We start from the raw sequence: 15,275 nt of genomic DNA on the forward strand, positions 1-15,275 counted from the left end.
TTGTGCAAAGTGGAGAAACTGATATTGTCCTGTTCACTACAGAAAAAGGAAAACTACTGAGTGGATGAAACCCATCTTGGATTGTAGTTTGGTTGGCTTGGTTGTGTATGCTTTGGGCGGGCTTCTGGTTTGCTGTTTCCACATCAAAGGAATTGAGTGTACAGAACAGGAAGAACAATTGAGTAATAAACATACTTTATTTCTTTGTTCTCCAGTGGCTAGTGTAGAAGATAACAGGAGTTACTGAGTGCTTACTGTGTGTCCACTACTATCCTCTACAGTGTATACCTTCTTTAATCTTGCAACCAGGTTGTGAAAATAGGTGGCATATAACCTTTCCACAGAAGAACCTGAAGCCCCCAAAGCTTGGTCGCCCAGATGACACAGTGAGGAGGCCGCAGAGCAGAAGAATTCACGTCTGCCTGCCCCGAATCCATTCATTCTCTCAAACACGATCCAAAGAGGCAACAGAGATTTCTCTTCAGTTGGGCTTCATCCCAGAGAGAGTATTATCTAAATCGGAGAAGGCATTAATATTGGTTTCTGAGTGAAGCCTCACTGGCGACAAGGTTAACTATTACATTGAGTTTCACAGCTTTTTATCGCCATCTTATCAATTTAGTTGGAGATCTGATGAACTCTTGCTATTGATGACATCACAAGGACTCCTCAGTTCCAAGGAGAATAATGAAAAGATAGACTAGAATTTATATCCCAGAAACAGGAATGTCCTTTGATCCCCCCCCCAAAAAAAAACAAAAAACTTTCAAATTGAAACCTTGAAACCTAAAGTTAGAATGTATGTTTCAAATACTTCAAGTTGCAACTGTTCAGTTGTTGAACATGTAACATTATATTCCCAAACAGCTGGAGATGTGCACAGGTGTTATTAATCTATTAGTTGGAAGACTAAGTAGCTGGCATTATTATAGCACTGTGTGTACAGTACTATTTTTTAAGCCCACCATTTGCAATTGATTACATGGACCATCTGTAACTGCCTGTGAATCACGTTAGTTACCCCACTGACATTTACCGAACATTTGTCACGCAGCGAAATATTTAGTGTAGAAAAGTTGACACATAATAGCTCTGAGATTTCACTAAATCAACTCTAGACACCGGCCTGTGGGTACAACCCACCGACCTGTAGACACCAGAAAAATACGGTTTGACTAAAGAAATACCAGCTCACGCCAAGCTCCCCACGCGTGAACAAAAAGGTCTTTTGTGCCCAGCGAGGTAACTCGGCTCCGCCGACTGTTGTCACAGAACCACCTCGTGTGTGTGCGTGCGTGTGTGCGGGGGTGTCTTCATAAAGTGGTGGGGGAAAGAGGAGGAGAGGACTCCGCTGAAATTCAAGTGGGATCCGCCGGCGGCTGGGAACCAGCTCAGAGGGAGGAAACGGCCGAGTCCTGGCCGACCCGGTCGCGCCACCTGTCAGACGAGCGCAGCCGCCAGGGGCTGGGAGGGCGGCAGGCGAATGGGTGCCCGGGGCCCCGGAAGAAGGCTGCAGGGGAGCCGATTCCGGGCGGCGAGAACCCAGGCGGTGCTGTTAGGGGTGGGGGCCGCGCTAGACCCCGAGGAGACTTCACGTGGCCTCTGCAATCCCGCTAAGGGACCGGCGGGGGGCGCTGTCCCACGCCCCTCCCCTGAGCCTCTCAGCTCCTCCTCCCAGACACGTGACTGAGCCTGCTGGTTTCTTCGCTCGCGCTGCGCACCTCGTTCTGTTTCTTCCCTCCCGCTGCTATGCCCTTCTTCTCCCCCGTTCCCATCCCTCCGCCCTCCCCCACCTCCTCCCCACGCGCCAACCGCGGCTCGAGCTTGGAAGCGCCCGCCTCTCCGCCCTGTTCTTCGTTTTCTCATTGGCTGAGGCCTCAAGGACGCGTCCCGAGGGCGGGCGGCAGCCATTGGTGGGATGAGCAATCCGAGTTCCCGGATGAGGGAACATTCTGCAGTATAAAGGCAGCGGGGAAGGCGGGAGACAGCGCAGTTTGAATCGCGGTGCGACGGAGGAGTAGGTGGTGGGATCGCGCTGTGTGTCAGACTAGCCCTTTCTCTGCCTTGCTTGTTTGAGCTTCCGCAGAATTCGAAATGGTAAAGTTCGCAGGGGCGCTCGGTAACTCCGCGGGATTTTGCCGGCGGGAGAGAAACCCGCTACCCACGGGGATGAGGGTGAAGTGGCGACGGTTGGGGACGTGCGGAGACGGGATTTACACGAGCGGGGGGGAGGTGGCGTGTCGGCTGCGAGCGGAGCAGCCTCGGCTGTCGCGGCGGGCGGCGACGGTTGGGTGGCGCGCGCGGCGCCTCTGGGGGCCGGCGGGCGGGCGGGCGGAGGCGCGCGGCCGCGGCGGGCGCGCGGCGGGGGCCGGCGGGCGGGGTCGCCCCTGCGGCGCGTGGCGGGCCGGAGACCCCGGCGGGGCGCGGGGACGCGCCGCGGTGGGGGAGGGGCGCGCCGCCCTGGTAATTCTATATTCTCCGATCCTCCTCCGCTCGCGGGCGTGTGCGCGCCGCAGGCTGGCGGTAAGGCTGGGAAGGACTCCGGAAAGGCCAAGACAAAGGCGGTTTCCCGCTCGCAGAGAGCCGGCTTGCAGGTCAGTAGTTGTTCGTGCAGTCTGCGAACCGTGGCGTTTTTCTTTGCACACCCCCTCCCACCCCCCTTTCTTGTTTATCATCGCCCTAGATGGGCGTTTCGTCTTCGCGTTGGGGATGCGGTGTCGCGACTTGGGGGCTGCCCACACGATAAATAAGGTTGGGGGGGGCGGCGATCACGTGTGTGGATGCTAGGGTGCCTGGCTGCACCAGCGTCCGGGCCCCTTGCGTTGGCGCGCGTGCGATCCCGCCAGCCCTGGCTCCCTGTCTTTATGCGTTTCTTGTTTGTGTGTGCTTAAGTTCCCGGTGGGCCGCATTCACCGACACCTGAAATCTAGGACGACCAGCCACGGACGTGTGGGCGCGACTGCCGCCGTGTACAGCGCTGCCATCCTGGAGTACCTCACCGCAGAGGTAACTGAGCGGACGCCTATCATCGAGGCAGGGCTGGGGGGGGGGGGCGGGGGAGGCGGCCGGAGGGAAGGAGGAAAGTGATGCAAGAAGACTCCAGGCCCGAGACGCGGCGAGAAGCCCGGGAGGACGCTAGAGGGAGCCGGTGTCCAGGAAGGGAGCCTCCTGAGCCGGAGGAGTTGGCTGCTCCTGGCAGTAATTGCGTGTCCCCTGGATAGGGGGGAACACCTGGCAGATTCCTGTTCCTTAAGCTTTGATTCTGCCCTTGCACCTTGGTCAAAGGCGATTGATGAGCGTCTGCCTTGTAGGTACTTGAACTGGCAGGAAATGCATCAAAAGATTTAAAGGTAAAGCGCATTACCCCTCGTCATTTGCAACTTGCTATTCGTGGAGATGAAGAATTGGACTCGCTCATCAAGGCTACAATTGCTGGTGGTGGTATGTAATAAAGTTGGTTTTCTTCCTTATTCGGAGGACAGAAACCCTTGGCTTCTAACTCCTATTAGATTTTAGTCTAGCAGAGGGCATTTGAGAATGTTTTCATTGATGCAGTATGGCTGGGTCATGAAATTTGGTTTATGTAAACAACTCAATGGGTTTTTGGTATTTTGAGCTTCACATTTTTTTGAAAGATCTTGCACGTTGAAGCGTAAAATGCCTTGGTTTCAAAGTACTGTGTGGTTTTGAAAGTACTTACATTAAAAGTAGAATTTATCTGTCACTCTCCTAGGTGTCATTCCACACATCCACAAGTCTCTGATTGGGAAGAAAGGACAACAGAAGACTGTCTAAAGGATGCCTGGATTCCTTGTTATCTCAGGACTCTAAATACTCTAACAACTGTCCAGTGTTGGTGATTCCAGTGGACTGTATCTCTGTGAAAAACACAATTTTGCCTTTTTGTAATTCTATTTGAGCAAGTTGGAAGTTTAATTAGCTTTCCAACCAACCAAATTTCTGCATTCAAGTCTTAACCATATTTAAGTGTTACTGTGGCTTCAAAGAAGCTATTGATTCTGAAGTAGTGGGTTTTGATTGAGTTGACTGTTTTTAAAAAACTGTTTGGATTTTAATTGTGATGCAGAAGTTATAGTAACAAACATTTGGTTTTGTACAGACATTATTTCCACTTAGGTGGATAAGCTCAATAAAGGTCATCTCCCAAACTAGTTGTGTTTTAAATTTGCTTGCTTGTAATGGAAACTTGTTTTGACTGTGGTCCAGCAGTAACTAGGCACATTTCTTCTGTAGAAATTAAACTGTTAACCTGTAGATCGACAAAGGTCAGATACCGGGTACAAGGTAGTGTTACACCATAATGTGCTATGAATTTCTCAGAAGTTCTGCAGGAGCTGGAGATGGTTAGGGTTTCCTGGGACCAGGGACCAAGTGAGCTGAGCGTTCACCCTGGCTGTGCCGCAGTGACAGCACTGCTCTGGCGCGCGGCCGCCTTGGTGGGCTTGCACCTGCACAGAATGATTTGGAAGGTGTCACTGTGCTTTGGGTGCCAGGCGCTCTGACATGCGTGAGGATGAACTCTTCCCATTTCATGAAAGATTTCTTTGACAGGTCCCGGTTAAGTAGCTAACATGGCAGAAGGTTGACTCCACGTCAAAATTTACCTTGCAGTGGGACTAAGTGGATCCTTCGGACATCTGGTCTTTCTCCGTTTTGAGGGATTGTGAATAATACCGGGCGTTAAGTGTCCCTCCCTCCCCCCCAAAGAGGAGACCCGCAGGCCACATACTTCCCAGTAGTGATGTTACCTGAACGAAAGGACTGGTTCCTGCGTTATTTTGGCCTCGCGGGATTATGGCTGCTTTTCACTGACATAATTGGCAAACTTGGACTTAAGCTAGTTTGTATCCCCCCCCCCCCCGCCCATTCGGTCGCGAGCCATCTAGGTCAGGAGAATGCAGCAGAAACGAGGCAGTGAGATAAGCCCCGGGCTTGGAGTCAAAGGGCTCTCCATGAGCGCCGGAAGCGCCGAGTTTGGGCAGACAGCGCGTTCTCACCTGACCACCGCGTCCCGGGCCGCGGGGCCGGGGGCGGGGCCGCCGGGGCCTGGGAATTTTCCTCCCGACCAGCGGCCCCCTACTCCATTCCCCGGCCGAGGGCGGGCTCCCGTCGGCGCGAGCCGCGCCGGGAGGTCGGGGGGCGCGGTGCTGCCGAGGCGGACGGACGGACGGACGGCCGGGTCCCCGCCCCGGCGGAACCCCTCCCCGCGGCGGCGGCCGGGCTGGTCGGCCCGGGTCCTGCGGGCGCCGCGCACCGACCGCCGGGACGGCCCGCAGCTCGGTCCGGGGCCGGAAAGGATGCGGCTCGCGCCGTAGCGGCCCGCGGGGGGCGGGGAGGCCGCCGTGAGGAGGCGGAGCTCGAGGCCCGCGCGTCCGCCCGGGCCGCCGCCGCCGCCGCCGCCGCGGTCCCCTGCGCTCCTCCCGCCTGCCACCGCACGCCCCAAGCCGGGCCGGCCTCACCTCCTCCGCGGCGGCGGCTTCCGCCCCTCGTCGCTGCGCTACCGGAGGAAACGGAAGCAGGCGCAAGCCATGGAGGGGAACCGGGATGAGGCAGAGAAATGTGTGGAGATCGCCCGGGAGGCGCTGAATGCCGGCAACCGCGAGAAGGCCCAGCGCTTCCTGCAGAAGGCCGAGAAGCTGTACCCTCTGCCCTCGGCCCGCGGTGAGACCTGGGTGGCCCTCCCCTCCCCATCGCTGGGGCCAGCGCGCAGCCCGCCCCCGCGACCCCCGCAGCCGGCGCGGCCCCCGCGCTGGCTACCCCGCCGCCGGGCCCCGGAGTCCGGCGTCCCGGCCCAGCCGGGGCCCGCCCGCCTCGGCGGCGCTGCCCCGGACTCCCTCTGCACCAGCCTGCCCGCGGGACGCCGGTGCGCAGGCGGCGGGCGGGAGCTGTCAGCCTCGGAGGCCCCTTCCGTCCGTGCCGGAGACCCGTGCTGCCTTTCCAGAGCGGGGCTTGACATTCGGACGCCTGAGATGGCCTGGCCCTGCCCCCGCCTCCCCCAGCCCCCCGGGCCCCGCCATCCTCACCGCCGAATTAGGCCTAGGCCCCTAATGAAGTGGGGAACAGGGAACTCTCCCGGCCCACCGCAGGCGCCGCTGTCTCTGGGTTCTCTAGAAAAACTGTTCCCAAAGCCAACCTTTCCGAGTACCTGAGATGACATTGCTTTTCCGTAGGAGGCAGACAGAGGGGTCTTTTACAGGTGGCACGAATGAGCAGGAGTCAGAATGAGTTGCTAAACGGTGTCTGATTTGATAATTACTGATGAATTAGACGAATTTCCTTGGTGGGATCCTGGACTTCGCTTAGTTCCATTCACCTTGTTCATTGCCCTACTTTCTAGGCTTCAGAGTAATAATGGCCAACCTAAGAACACTTACTCAAGTGCCAAGAGTTGTTCCTGGCTTTTTATATTGACTCCTCAGAACGATCCTATATAGAGGTACAGGATTCACTGGAACAGGTTGACTCTTGTGAGAACAGGGTTTTGGATGAATGAATGAGTGAGTGAATGAATGAATGAAAATATCTTACCTGAGGTTACAAAACAGTCAGTGGCACACACAGAATAGAAGCTGAGCTTTCAGCTTCCATAAGGCCTTGAGCCACCACACTCTACTGCCTTGCCAATGGGATGTCCTTTCCCTTGAGAGTCAAAGTATTTGCAAGGTTAAGATTACTGATGAGAAGGTGAGACTGCCTGTTACATGTTATTGCGGCTTTCTTATTTTTAGTTGTACTTTGTTGTAGCCTTAGTGCTTTTTGCTTGTCTCTCTGCCCTTTGCTTTACATTGCCATTGAGCGCAACTGGACCAGAGAGGACAGGAAAACGAAGTGAAAGTAAAAAGTTAACACATTTTTAAGTTGGGGTTTAAAAAAACTCACATTTGTCCTCTTAACCATTTTTAAGAGTACAATTCGGTAATTTTAAGAATATTCACATTGTGCAAGGAATCTTCTGAAGTTCGTATCTGACAATATTAAACTCTACCAATGAAACCGCTCCTTGTTTGGCTCTTTCCCCAGCCCTGGCAACCACGATTCTTCTTTCTGTTTCTATGAATTGGACTATGTTAGATACCTCGTATAAGTAGAATCATACAATATTTGTCTTTGTGATTTGCTTATTTCACTCAGCATTATATCCCCAAGTTTCACTCATATTAAAGCATGTGATAGCATTTCCTTTTTTAAAAAGCTAAATTATCCATTGTATACACACCACGTTTTGTTTATTCATCCATGAATGGGCATTTGGATTCCTTTCACATTTTGACCATTGTGAATTAATGTAGCTGTGAACATGAGTATGCAAAGATCTTTGTATTTCTTTTGGATATATATATCCGGTGTTGGGATTGTTGGAGCATATGGTAATTCTAATTTTAATTTTTGAGTAACCACTATACTGTTTCCCATAGCAGCTACACCATCTTACATGTCCACCAACAGTGCCTAAGGGTTACAATTTCTCAACATCCTCATCAATGATGTTCTTTTTGAGAGGTTTTGATTTGTAGTCGTCCTAGTGGGTGTGAGATGACATCCCTGTGGTTTTGATTCCACCTCTCTGATGATTAGTTATGTTTCATACACTTGTCTATTTGTCTATCATCTTTGGGGAAAGGTTGATTGAAGTCTTTTGTCCATTTTAAACTCCTGTGTTTATTTTTTGTTGTTGAGTTGTAGTTCTTTATATATGCTGGATATTAATCCCTTAGCAGATAAAATATTTGTAGATGTTTTATTCTGTAGGTTTTCTTTTTACTGTCTTTAATTGTGGCATTCAATGCACACAACTTTTTAAGTGTGATGATTTGCTGTGTTCCATTTGCCTGGTTTTGTTCTCTTGCCTGTACTTTTGAGTCATAGTCAAGAAGTCACTGCCAGGGGTTAATTATTTTTTAATTCCCCTTACTGTATGAATCTCATGACTACATGATCCCATCTAGTCATTATCCAGCCCTGGAAGGACAGTTTTAACATTAACTGAGTAGACACTCTAGACAGAGTAACTTGGCTTTTGAAGTCTGGCTCTCCACCTTATCTGAATGTAGCCTTCAGCTTTTTATTCCACAAAATGGGAAAAATGTATGGATCTCCTAGATCTCATAGTACTGTTGTGAGTATTAACTGGGTTAATGTATGGAATACATACAACAGTAAGCACCTAATTAATTTTGGTATCTGGAGTGTGAGGATCTGAGAATTCTTAAAACCTGCCCAAATTTACATTGTCATGCTTCTGTCCTGCAAACAACTTGAATCATTAGCATGACACAGTTGTTGCTGTTGAAAACATGAACACAGGAAAAATAAGATAGAAGAATGAAAGTTAATGGTATCACAAGGCAGTCCGTGATTTCCAAGTTAAAGGATAGGGTGTGACTGAGATAGACCATAAAATCCTTAGTTGAGCTGCAGACTTGGTTTTTTACACTTTGTAACCAGGGACCAGGAGGCTTCAAGAAGTTAGTGGGAAATCTGTTTTATTTTTAAATTCGATTTTCCATGAGTTTTTTGAAGCCCCCTTGTATGTGAAATTAAGGTGTCATCCCAGGATTGATGGGAGCTGAAATAAACTTACACGCAGATACTTAACAAAGTATATTTTACATAGAACATGCTCAGGAGATGTTTATTGGAATAAATTAAGAATGTCGGGGAGGAAAAAATATGGAACATTTGTATGAGATTCTGTAAAAGATTTAATGTAGAAGGAAATTGAAGCTATTGGTGACAATGAGATTTGAAATTTTTATCTCTGAGTTTCACCTACTCTCAACTATCCCCAATCCGGTGTATCTCAGAAATGTGAATGTTCTCTGGATGTGCCTGATACTAACATAGGTAAAAGAAAATATTGCAGCTCAGTTTTCACTGTTCTTTTACGGATGGTCCCTGACCCATGATGGGTTGACTTAACCATTTTTCAACTTTACGGTGACATGAAACCACTTTTCCTTTTGTAGAGATGATACTTTGAATTTTGATCTTTTCCTAAGCTCGCCTCATATACCCTCACCCTCACCCTCTCTCTCTCCCTGGGTAGCAGCAGCCACAGCTCCCTGTCGGCTGTGGGATCATGAGGAGAAACAAGTGGCACTCTGCAACATACTGTATTGCGAGCATTTTTGGGTATATTTGTTTTGTGTTTTCCCATGTGATCATGTCTGCAAAATGCCAATCTGTATCTCCTGTACCCGTATAGCCATTGTTTTTTTACTTCCGGTACAGTGTTTAGCAAATTACATGAGAGCTTCAATGCTTTATTATAAAACAGACTTCATGTTTGATGATTTTACTTAACAGTAGGCTAAATGTTCCAAGCATTCTAAGGCAGACTAATCTGTGATGTTTAGTCAGTTAAGTGTACTAAATGCATTTTCAATGTAAGTTGTTTTAATTTAACATGGGTTGTGGGGAATGTAGCCTCATCATAAGTGGAGGAGCATCTGATGGACAGATGAGACTACATTCTAGCGAAATTCCAGGATTTTTTTGTCCTCTTAAAAACTCTTGCCAGGTGAGACGTCTGATTGATAAGACACTTTAGTAAATTGGCAAGAATTCTCCTTGAGGAAAACTGCATCTCTAAATGGATCTAAGACATTGTTGCTCTCCATGTTGTTAGTTGAGAATATTATTTTACGGTTTACTTATTGCAGTGGACTTCTAGGTGAATTGTATTTCATACTGTAAGTTTAGATAATATTGATGATATATATGATAAAGAGTTACCACAAAGGAACTACAAATATTCTGGCAAAACTATGTCAGTAGGTAAAAAGAAAATTACATTTTAGTTTCTTAAACTTTATATTTATTGAATTACTGATATGTTTTGGACTTTCACAGAGGAATGCAACCTCATGGTTTTAATGCTTTACATCTTTATTTTAAATACAAGTTCCTTAGTGTTGGATAGTAATTGGGGAACAGTTTAAAGTATAGATTTTTATTTTAAGAAAAGCACTTTTATTCTTTTCAAGAACATCGTAACAACCTGAATCAAAGGAGGGGGCTATCGCTTTAAAAAAAGGCCATCCTGCATCTCCTTTAATGATTGCTTAATACATAATTTGTAGTATCTGTCTGTGTAATAACAAGAGAGTCCTCATGTGAAAGTGCGTAAGTATTTCTTCCCTTTTTTGCTGTATTATTTTAAAACTTATATTTATTTAAAAATTCTGAGTTCTTTCCCCCTTTGTCTTACTTAAAATGATGAAATAAAATTTTAAATTATGATACATCTGGAGAATTATCCAACATATTCCTTTTAGGCTAATTTTGTTCTTTTTATGACTTAATTAAAATTTGGTAATGAGTACAGATTATACATTCAAAACAATTATTTTTATAGCACTGAGTTAAGTCTTATAAAATGATTTTTAAATTTCAGCTCATAGCCAGACTATTTCAGACATTACAGTTTGAAGAATACTGAATTTGGGTGTGAACCTTAATCTAATAGTGTTATAGCAGTTGGGTACACATCTTAGTCTTCTGAGCCTCATCTATAAAATGGGGCTTTGTTTACTCAATAAATATTTACTTAATACATGTCTCCCTGTGCCAGCAGCATTCTAGGAACGAGAATAATGTCCTTGTCCTCATGCAGCTTCCATTCTAGTGGAATTGTGAAGTTTCTGGTCAACACTAACAATGGTTCAGTCTCTGGCATCTGCCCTCCTTTTCTAAGCCTCAGTTTCCTTTTCTATAATCACAAGATTATCATAAAGATTTTATTATTTTAAGTGCTATTAGAATGTTATGTATTAATATACATAAAAACTCTCATGGTGCCTTAGAGTTGACACTGTAATATTTGTCTCTTTTCCATCATTTTAACTATATTGAACAGAAAATAATTGCCTTACCTCATGATTAATTGCAATCTGGATTCACCTGCTCATTCCATTCTTAGTTACCATTTAGTTCTTCTGTCTTTTCGTATTTCTTCCTAATAGTCTGTGTGAAGTTACTTCAGAAAGTTCATGAGAAAATGGAATTTAAAGATAAGTTTATTCCAGTACAAAAAAACTTCTGAATTCCATACATAATTTTTTTAAAAATTTTTTTTATTTATTTGAAAGGGTTACACAAAGAGAGAAGGAGAGGCAGAGAGAGAAAGAGAGAGGTCTTCCATCTGCTGGTTCCCTCCCCAGTTGGCTGCAACGGCTGGAGTGCACCGATCCGAAGCCAAGAGCAAGGAGCTTCTTCTAGGTCTCCCACGTGGGTGCAGGGGCCCAAGGAGGCTGTATTCTACTGCTTTCCTAGGCCGTAGCAGAGAGCTGGATTGGAAGTGGAGCAGCCGGGACTTGAACCGGTGTCCATTTGGGATGGTGGCACTGCAGGTGGTGGCTTTACCCACTATACCACAGTGCTGGCCTCCAATACATAATTTTTAATCCTATGCTTTTTCCTTGAAATTTTTTAAAGATTTATTAATTTATTTGAGAGAGAGGGGGAGAGACAGAGAGAAAGATATTCCATCCACTGGTTCACTTCCCAAATGGCTGCAACAGCTGGAGCTGAGCCTATCCAAAGCCAGGAGCCAGGAGCTTCTTTCAGCTCTTCCCCAGGGCTTCAGGGGCCCAACACTTGGGCCATCTTCACTGCTTTCCCAGGCTATAAGCAGAGAGCTGGATCGGAAGTGGAGCAGCCGGGACACAAATAGGCGCTCATGTGAGATGCCGGTGCCACAGGTGGGGAGGCTTAGCCCACTACATCACAGCGCTGGCCCTTCCTTGAACTTTTTGAAGACTCCTGATTTTCAAAAAGGTTTTTCACAAAGACAGACTTTTAATTCCATTTGCCATGAACTTTTTAGAAATATTTATTTATTTATATTCATTTCATTTGAAAGGCAGAGGGAGCAAGAGATCTTCCATTTGCTTGTTCACCTCTCAATGTCTATAATAGGCAGGGCTGGGCCAGGCTGAAAACAGGAGCCTAGAAGTCAGTATGGATCTTCCACGAGGGTGGCAGAGACGCAAGTACTGACCCTTGCCTGCTGCTCTGAGAGTGGTTAGCAGAAAGCTCAATCAAAGCGGAGGAGCTGGGACTCGAACAAGGCACTTTGATATGGGACACAGGTTTCTCAAGCTGGGAGACTTAACTGCTGTGCCAAACTCCCACTCCTTCCATGAACATTTTGAAATATCTTCATGTGTGACTCTCTTCCCTGAATTAAAAATTCCTTTTAATCTTAATAATCCTTTTTATTCCATAATGCCTAACATTTTTTTGCATGTATTTGTGGTGTGTGTAGGTCTAGATTTGCTAGAATAATACTTGTTTATTTAAATTTATTCCCTTCACTGTGGAGGATATGTTAAATAATAAATGAAAATCTTATATCTATAAGGTTTTCTATGTTAACATTCACAAATGAAGCTTTTATATAACCAGACTAAATGTTCAAAATGTATATATAAGAATTGTCACTGTAGGAAAAATTGGGAAAGAATATATACCCATTAATGGGAATTGGTTAAATAAATTGCCTTGCGTTTATATGATATACATCTATTAAAAATGTTGATATGGCTCTAATTTTGAAAGATTTATTCTATTTGTAAAGCAAATTGACAAAGAGGGAGAGACAGTGGAGAAAATCTTCCATCTATGAGTTCACTCCTCAAATGGCCTAACCAGCAGGAGCTGGGACGTGGGGAAGGCAGGAGCCTGGAACTCCATCCAGGTCTCTAATGTGGATGGCAGGGGCCCAAGTACCTTCTGTTGCATTCTCAGTGCATTAGTAGGGAGTTGGATTGAAAGTAGAGCAGTTAGAACTTGAACTGGTGCTCCAGTATTGGATACCAGCATCTTAGGCAGCAGCTTAACCCACTGCGACACAGCACTGGTGTCTGGATCTCTATTACTGTTATAAAACAATATTTGTGGCCAGCTCACTAGGCTAATCCTCCGCCTGCGGCGCTGGCACCCCGGGTTCTAGTCCCGGTTGGGGCACCAGATTCTGTCCCAGTTGCTCCTCTTCCAGTCCAGCTCTCTGCTGTGGCCCGGGAAGGCAGTGGAGGATGGCCCAAGTGCTTGGGCCCTGTACCCGCATGGGAGACCAGGAGGAAGCACCTGGCTCCTGGCTTTGGATTGGCGCAGCGCTCTGGCCATGACAGCCATTTGGGGGGTGAACCAACGGAAGGAAGACCTTTCTCTCTCTCTCTCTCACTGTCTAACTCTGCCTGTCAAAAAAAATTATATTTGCAGCATATCAACAACTGAAGAAAATTAAGGTGTCAACATGGAAGTTATTCTATTTTTTGTTTAAAAATATCTAAAAAGCTAGAAGGTTAGTTAATGAGTCACTGGGGTTAAATGTAGCAAAATGGTGTAGTGATTTTTTTTCTTGTGTGAGAATTATAAGTGATTTTTACTTTTTAAAAAACTCATGTAAATTACTTTTCTAATCACAAATAAAAACTGTGTTCAGTTTGTAAGGAGATAAAAAATCCTCTTTTTCAGTAGATTAACTGATGGTGGACATTATTTTTAATAGCTGTGTGGCAGAAACTTATGAAATAAAAACAGATCTGAGTTCTTCATTTTTGGATAATTCACAAACATTTTTAATGGTATATTAACTTTTTTTTACTGGCTTTTAATATGGAGTATACTTGTTATATGTGGATTATGTTCAAACTCCAAACAAAGTAGTATGACTGGAAGGTCAAAAGCGCAAAATAAGATTGTGTAGTATTAAAACAAAAGTTTAGGGGCTGATGTTGTAGTATAGCATGTAAAACCACTTGTGACACCAGCATCCCATCTGGGCACCAGATAGTGTCTTGGCTGCTCCACTTCCAATCTAGCTTCCTGCTAATGGCCTGGGAAAAGCAATGGAGGATGGCCCCAGTGTTTGGGCCCCTGCCACCCATGTGATAGACCTGGAGGAATTCCTAGCTTCTGGCTTTGGCCTGGCCCACCGCTGGCCATTGCAACCATCTAGGGAGTGAACCAGTGGATGGAAGATCTCTCTGTCTCTCCCTCTGTCTCTGTCACTCTCACTTTCAAAGTAAGTAAATAAATCTTTAAAAAAATCAAAAATTTATATATTATGACTTGTAAGTACTATTGCCCAACTAGTAATACTACACCTTATTGTAAATGAAATCTTATGTGACAGCTAAGACAGTAAATCAAAAATGTCCAGTGTGTCCTTAGTTCTGTCCTGTCAGTATTTGAACTGAATCCTGTAATCTTTTTGGGCATTAAATCTTGTGATTATTAATACAGACCCCCCTCCCCTCATTCTACTAAAAAACTATTTGAAAGCGAAAACTCTCCCCCTCTGGTTCACTCCCCAAATGCCCTCAACATCTGGGACTGAGCTGGGGCCAGAACTGAGTTGCTGCCTCCTAGGGACTGCTGTAGCAGGAAGTTGGAGTCAGGAGTTGTAGGTAGGAATTGAACCAGGTACTACAGTGTGGGAGGCTAGTGTCTTAACTGCTAGGCCAAATGCCTGCTGCCCTTCATTCTGTAATTAAGGTGAAGAAACTGGGTTTTGAGTCTCAAAAGTAACAGAACTTGTCCAGGTTTTTACTCTATGGAATCAGAATGTTAAGTGAGTTCATGTATACATGCAGCTATTGTTAGGAAGAACCCCTGTGCATAAATTTGTAGAAATTGTAGAAAAGTTTTTAGTATCATACCTGCTGAATATATAAAACTATATGATCCTGTTTTAGCAGTGTCTAATACCCAGCAATTCACTTGAATATGTCCAGAAGAACAGCTGAGAACATGTTTGTGCTAAGAATGAAAGGAAAGTCATAGATAACTTCTAACATGCACAGGGTCTTTGTGGCCACCTGTAAATATTAAATGTATAACTTTTTATATCTGACTCCATAGTTTTGTAAGAATTAATGTCTTCATTTATTAACAACTATTTCTATAAAGGGACACTTCCACTCACCCATCTGACAGTTCTGCAGCAGTACTGTTCATATAGAAAAAGCATGATAAATGCTTAATTGCTTTTCTGTTATCAAGAAAAGGAGCTGGTTCCCATTCATTCTCTTAAAACTGTTAATTATTGTTATTCTTTAGATCTTTAATCAGTGGGAGCCCCTTCATATTAGTTTCTGAGTCCTAAAGACATCTCCAATAGTCTTTAAAAAAAAAAGATTTATTTTATTTATTTGCAAGACAGAATTACAGAGAGAGGTGGAGACAGAGAGAGAGGTCTTCCATCTACTGGTTCACTCCCCAGTTGGCTGCAATGGCTGGAGCTGCGC

The 15,275-nt window shown here is 45.9% G+C and overlaps 2 protein-coding genes across 3 annotated transcripts in view; both read left to right on the forward strand.

The window, feature by feature from the left end:
- The first annotated feature begins 1,989 nt into the window (after window positions 1-1,989).
- Window positions 1,990-4,169, forward strand: H2AZ1 (H2A.Z variant histone 1). The gene is made up of 5 exons (XM_051820147.3): window positions 1,990-2,097; window positions 2,517-2,594; window positions 2,893-3,006; window positions 3,312-3,441; window positions 3,734-4,169. The coding sequence occupies exons 1-5, from the start codon at window positions 2,095-2,097 to the stop codon at window positions 3,793-3,795; spliced, it is 387 nt and encodes a 128-aa protein (XP_051676107.1). The 5' UTR covers window positions 1,990-2,094; the 3' UTR covers window positions 3,796-4,169.
- Window positions 4,170-5,029: 860 nt separating this feature from the next.
- The window catches only part of DNAJB14 (DnaJ heat shock protein family (Hsp40) member B14), a 56,699-nt gene continuing 46,453 nt past the window's right edge, over window positions 5,030-15,275 (forward strand). Inside the window, exon 1 of one of the 2 annotated variants that reach the window (XM_008267567.5) lies at window positions 5,030-5,682. In XM_008267567.5, the coding sequence (XP_008265789.1) occupies window positions 5,579-5,682 (104 nt within the window). In that variant the 5' untranslated portion in view covers window positions 5,030-5,578. The remainder of the gene's footprint in view (window positions 5,683-15,275) is intronic. The other variant, XM_002716953.6, reaches the window with a different exon arrangement.

The sequence above is a fragment of the Oryctolagus cuniculus genome, chromosome 8, assembly GCF_051225735.1.
Source record: "Oryctolagus cuniculus isolate XC-2025 breed Fujian yellow rabbit chromosome 8, ASM5122573v1, whole genome shotgun sequence".
Classification (NCBI taxonomy): Eukaryota; Metazoa; Chordata; class Mammalia; order Lagomorpha; family Leporidae; genus Oryctolagus; species Oryctolagus cuniculus.

Bases quoted from the DNA above. Each gene is read 5' to 3' on its own strand.
- H2AZ1 (XM_051820147.3), top strand. The intron at 2,595-2,892 runs GTCAGTAGTTGT...TGTGTGCTTAAG, and splicing joins CGCAGAGAGCCGGCTTGCAG to TTCCCGGTGGGCCGCATTCA. The intron at 3,442-3,733 runs GTATGTAATAAA...TCACTCTCCTAG, and splicing joins GGCTACAATTGCTGGTGGTG to GTGTCATTCCACACATCCAC.